The sequence below is a fragment of the Brassica oleracea genome, chromosome C2 (genome assembly GCF_000695525.1).
Source record: "Brassica oleracea var. oleracea cultivar TO1000 chromosome C2, BOL, whole genome shotgun sequence".
Lineage (NCBI taxonomy): Eukaryota > Viridiplantae > Streptophyta > Magnoliopsida > Brassicales > Brassicaceae > Brassica > Brassica oleracea.
In genome coordinates this window covers 49661871-49667721 of record NC_027749.1, presented here as the reverse complement: position 1 = coordinate 49667721, position 5851 = coordinate 49661871, and the positions used below count along the sequence as shown (strand labels likewise).

General features: G+C 31.8%; 1 protein-coding gene across 2 annotated transcripts; it reads left to right on the top strand.

Moving 5' to 3' along the window:
- Positions 1 to 426: 426 nt before the first annotated feature.
- Positions 427 to 1421, top strand: LOC106325385 (zinc finger protein 3). Of its 2 annotated transcripts, XM_013763441.1 has the most exons (2): positions 427 to 1080; positions 1181 to 1271. In XM_013763441.1, the coding sequence occupies exons 1-2, from the start codon at positions 561 to 563 to the stop codon at positions 1195 to 1197; spliced, it is 537 nt and encodes a 178-aa protein (XP_013618895.1). In that variant the 5' UTR covers positions 427 to 560; the 3' UTR covers positions 1198 to 1271. The 2 variants fall into 2 exon arrangements, with proteins under 2 accessions (XP_013618895.1, XP_013618894.1); XM_013763440.1 differs by having other exon boundaries at positions 427 to 1421.
- Positions 1422 to 5851: the final 4430 nt, after the last annotated feature.

The window sequence follows — 5851 nt, the reverse complement described above, 5'->3', positions numbered from 1 at the left end:
AAAAATGGAGGAGTCAGGGATTTTAGGGTTTGTCGCCGTTGAAGGCTCCTTTCTATCGCGAAAGAAATGTAGTTTTCCAGAGTTGAAAAAAATAAGGAGAGTTGAAGATACACAAAACGATGACGTTTAGGTCTACCTGGGTTGGATCTGTCCGGTTTGCTTGGTCTGGGTCGGATCTTCGTGGTTGGATCCTGTAAATACTTCATATCTCTATTATAAAACCGTAATTAACCTCTTTTTCTATTTAAAAATAAATGAAAAATATAATATATTATAATAAAAGGTCAAAGGGGAATTTTTGTGAGGGGTATGGGGTATATGGAGTTAAAGTCCTACTTTGGTCCACTACTTTGGTCCACTTCCTATTATTACAATAAACCCCTTAAAATGTTATACTGTAGAGTACTGTTTTCTTTGTCTATTCCTTTCTAGTACCACCTACTCCTGCTCTCATTTACAGATAAAAGCTTCCTTCATAGCTATTAATAATAGAAAGAGAGAGAGATAGAGATAGAAGAAATCATCACTTGCAAAAAATTATTGTTCCCTCTTCATCTCTCATGGACACTTCGAGGGACAAACAACTTCCTTCAGATACCTCTTGCATAGCTTCCTCATCTACAGCTTTTCCATGTCAAGATTCTCTAAACAAGAGCCAAGAACAAGGTTTCAAAGATGAAGAAGCAGACGCTAACGATTCTAGTCAAGAACTCAATCTCATCGACTGCATAGATAGCCAGAGTTGTAACGGATCGGATACATCCACGGAACAAAAGATTTTCTCATGCAACTACTGTCAAAGAACTTTCTATAGCTCACAAGCACTTGGTGGTCACCAAAACGCACACAAGAGAGAGAGGACGTTGGCAAAGAGAGGGCAACGAATGGCAGCATCAGCTTCAGCTTTTGGACATCCTTACGGTTTCTCTCCAGTTCCTTTCCATGGACAGTACAACAACAGGTCTTTGGGGATTCAAGCGCATTCGATGAGCCACAAGCTAAGTTCATATAACGGGTTTGGTGATCACTATGGTCATGTCAACTGGTCAAGACAATCTCTTGATCAACAACCAGCAATAGGTAAACTTTCTTCAATGGATCATTTTCATCATCATCATCAGCATCACATGATGATGATGGATCCCTCAGTAATTTCACGGTCTAAAAATAACATGGCTAGATCATCAAGCAACATAGGAAGAATTCTAGTAGGGTCGCAGCCTCTTGAACAATGGAGAGGAGAAGGAGTATTGTTAAGCACTAATCAGGATGAGCAACAGAAGCTAGACTTGTCCCTCAAGCTCTAAGATTACCTTTTCTTGATTCTTGCATTTAGTATCTTTTATAATGTTTTCATGTGATCGTTACCAATTTGTACTCTTATGTGTATAGTTCTGTTTAGTAAAAATGCCTAATGTATATTTTCACATATCTACTTAGTTTGAGATTTGTCAATTATACATACATAAATGGATTTCAGGTAGACACCCAACAACCGTATAAACCATTTATAATTCCTAGAAATGTGAATTGATAGAGTAAAGTAAAAAGAAGATAGAAGATACTCAAATCTGTAGGAAGATTTGGTTTCATAGTCACAAGAAAAAGGAAATAGTATTATAATGTCAAAGTTGGTTTACCCAAACGTTAGAACAATCATTCTATTTATTTAAAAGCTGCTAACATGACACTCATACAGAACAAAACATATATAATAAAAAGAAGACAGTTGCTGAGTAGGATGATTGTGACACTAAAAGCAAAGAGTACTGCACAAGAAAATTGAAACATAATATTACTAGCTAGGTTCTAAGTATAAACAATAAAGCATCCAATGCTTCTCTTTCTTAGACCCGAAATTGGTGTATACTAAGACAACGAATGATCTTTTTGGCCCTCGAGGTCGAGGATAACAATACTCGAGCTCAGCTTTTACCCAAAAAAAGTGGAATGAATCTCCACGGGTTGAGCCACACGGCCCACACAACACGGCCCACAAGTGTAGATGGGTAACCGGAAAACAATGTCGTCTTGAATGCCTTCCTAGTCAGGAGGACATGGCCTATGTATTCAAGTTACTAGACTCCAACCTGAAAGACCCTAAGCAATAATTACATAAACAGAAATTAAGAACATAATGAGTTCGGAAGACGCAATGACGCAAAACATGTGGAAATGATAATTAAGATGCCACTAGTGAAACCAAAACAAAAGTATTCAAACACACAAGAGCTGTAAAAATGCTTTTTTGACAATTAGTCACATGTTATTTACTTGTCCCTATGCTACTTGGAAAGAAGTTGTTCTGCATGGCTTTAGAGGAACACCATTTTATACTAGTGTCCAAGATAAACCTCGCTATGATGCTATATATTTGGCTCAATGATGAATTTACTTGGCGATGAATATATGGATTTGTCAGGTAAACTGGAAATGCAGAAATGAGTATCATGTCATCAGGTTGGTCCACCGAAAATCACAAGACTTGATCGAAAAAGCCAAGGAAGATGCAATACTAGAAGTGATCGGCCGGCCCGTAACGTGTTTGATTTTATTTTCCTTTCATATGATTATGGTTTTTAAAGATTAGTCTATAGTATTTCCTTTTGGCTTATTACCAAGCAAGCTGTCAATTAAAGGTCTGACCATTTGTGTCAATCATTCATAACCAACAACAGCCATACTTTTAAATTATGATAAGCATGGTAGTTGGCAAAATAATCACAAGAATATAGTACTACTTAGTACTATAATCGTGATGAGCTGTTTGACTATAATAATTACTAGATTTTGATCAGTGACTCCGCGCGGATGTTAGATTTAATTTGTGTTAAACGTAAACTCATAAATCATTGGATTTACAAAATGTCCATGTATATTTTTATGTTTTGTAAACTACATTTTAGAGTAGAATATATTATTTTATAATATAGATGTTTGATAATATTTTTTTTTATATATACATAATAGTATATTTATAATTTTATAACTTGATGCAAATTGACGTAATTGTAATATTCATATATTAACTTCTTGCTTTATGTTTATTTATGTAAAAATGATTTTATTTTTTGCAGTAGTTTTCTATGAATTATTATTAATTTTGTGATATTTTATTTTTGAAAATTATATTGTTTTATATAATATATATATTATATATTACAGGTTCTGTTTTTATTTTCACCGCAAAGAAACAACAACCATAAATTGCTAGATAAAATTTACTGTAGTTCACTTTATTTTATAAAAAAATTAAAATATCAATTATTTAAAAAATTGGGCTAGACTATATAATAAAAGAATTAATATGTCAATTATATACAGAATTGGGCTAGTAATCATGTATCCAAATTATACATAAAAGTTTGCCCATATTAATATTTTTCCTTTTGTCGATTTGTCCAACTAATTACTCAGGGAAAATAACGTGTTACTTTACTTAGAAAAATCAACTACTTTTTGCTTTCTCCTAAACTTCTCTGTTGGCCCTTCGGTGTCTCTCTCTTTTATCTGATCTTCATAATGATAACTTAAAAAAAAAAAAATCAAATACCGAATATGAGGAAGACGAATTCATGTTCACCAGTTTGTTCATCGATTTATTGTATACAAGGCTAGACTGTTTATATTCTGTTTATTCAATTTTCATTGTAAACTATTAGGTTTTTTTAATCCTAAAGACGAATTCATGTTCAGCAGTTTGTTCATCGATTTATTGTATACAAGGCTAGACTGTTTATATTCTGTTTATTCAATTTTCATTGTAAACTATTAGGTTTTTTTAATCCTAAAGACGAATTCATGTTCAGCAGTTTGTTCATCGATTTATTGTATACAAGGCTAGACTGTTTATATTCTGTTTATTCAATTTTCATTGTAAACTATTAGGTTTTTTTAATCCTAAAGACGAATTCATGTTCAGCAGTTTGTTCATCGATTTATTGTATACAAGGCTAGACTGTTTATATTCTGTTTATTCAATTTTCATTGTAAACTATTAGGTTTTTTTAATCCTAAAGACGAATTCATGTTCAGCAGTTTGTTCATCGATTTATTGTATAAATGTTTAGCTACACTAGATAAACCTATAATTTACAAACCAAATTAATATATTGTATCTATTCCATTAATTTTGCTTGTTTAGATTTTGACTTGGCTTGTTATGTGTCTTTCGGGCATGTACTAACTTTTATTTATTGACTGATTACACGGTTGCATATGAGATACATAGTGAAGAAAAAAAGAGACTGAAACAGACGAAAGAAAAGAGTAAAAAACTTGTCTTGCATATCAGGTAGTGTATCTTCACTTTCATTTAGTAATTATTTGTGAAAAATAACTGTCATGTTTGACTACTACATGTTCAACAATCAATCTTTTTTATTCTTTGTTTTAGTATCTTTCAGGTTATGTAGGTGTTATTGATAAGAATTCTAGATGTTGGAGAAGAAAGATCATTCAAGGGAGAAGCTCAAATACCAAATATAATTGCGAACCTTGCGAACAAAACCAAGGTTAGTATAATTGAAAAATGATTAGTTCATACAATAAAAGAAAAACCTTGTCATTTAGGATTTTGGTAGATGTACGCGTGATTGCTGATGGCCTGTACTTTTTATTTGCCTTACGCTTGATTGTTCCATTTCTTGATTGACTTGGATGATTGTGTTTGATGTAGTAAAGAAAACATAAAGAAATGCATAATTTTGATTGTTGATTAATAAATTAATAACAATAAAAGAACATCCATCTTATTAATAACAACAGTGTTCAAGAATTCTTAAAATAAACTCCACTTTCTTAAGGAACTGAAATTTGCAATAACAACAAAATTTCTAAGTCAGGTCTTATAAATTACTCTAACACATCTTCACACGTACTCTCCACCCGGTTTTGTAAAGTTTGACATCCTTAAGCAGGTTACAACTCGCGTTACGACATTTCTTGTTTGTGATTTTTTTTTTTGGTGATGGGATGAGAATGAAGAAATTGAGTCGCAGAAGGATCTCAATATATATGGTTACGAAAATTGTTGGGCACGTTAAATATCACAAGGGAAATCTAACCATTAAGATATTTATTGATTGTATGGTATAGATATTTGGGTATATTCCCTTTTCTCTTCCGAAATATATCAATATATTAACTAATAAAAATCTAAATTGGAATGTTAGATTCATACAGAATCATGGTAGATTAGTTATTGACATATAATTATTTTCGTGAAATTATAATTTGTATACCTCAAAATATTTTGGATCGTGGTATAAATATTGTTATATATTGTTATATTTGTTTACGATGATTTAGATAACTAATTATGGAGGCATTCGATGGCTTTTAAGGAGATTAGGAAGCAATATAAGAGATGTGGAAACATATATAGCTCGGAGAAAAAAAAGACTTGGGATGAAAGTTTAGTTTTGAAAATTAAGGTAATAATATATTTCAAGATTGCAACCGAGAATCTAGCCTATTCTGTCTACTAATTAATTCAAACTCTCTATTTTATTAAGATACTAGATTAAGATCCGCGTCTTGCGCGAGATAAACATTATATATATAAATTATTTTATGTATTATATGTTCTTACATATTATGAAATAATAAATATATATTGAATAATTAAAAGTCAGTAACTATTACATATATAATTAAATTGGTGCGAACATATAAATCAATTGGTGGAAAGGTGTCCCTCGGTATATTCCGAGGAAGATGTCCCTCGGTATATTCCGAACGTTTTTTTATAAACAGATCGATCGATGGATATATGTCCAAAAACGCATCGATCGATCGGGCAAAAAATATAATTAATTTTCTCGGAATGTAAAAAATATTAATTTTTTTT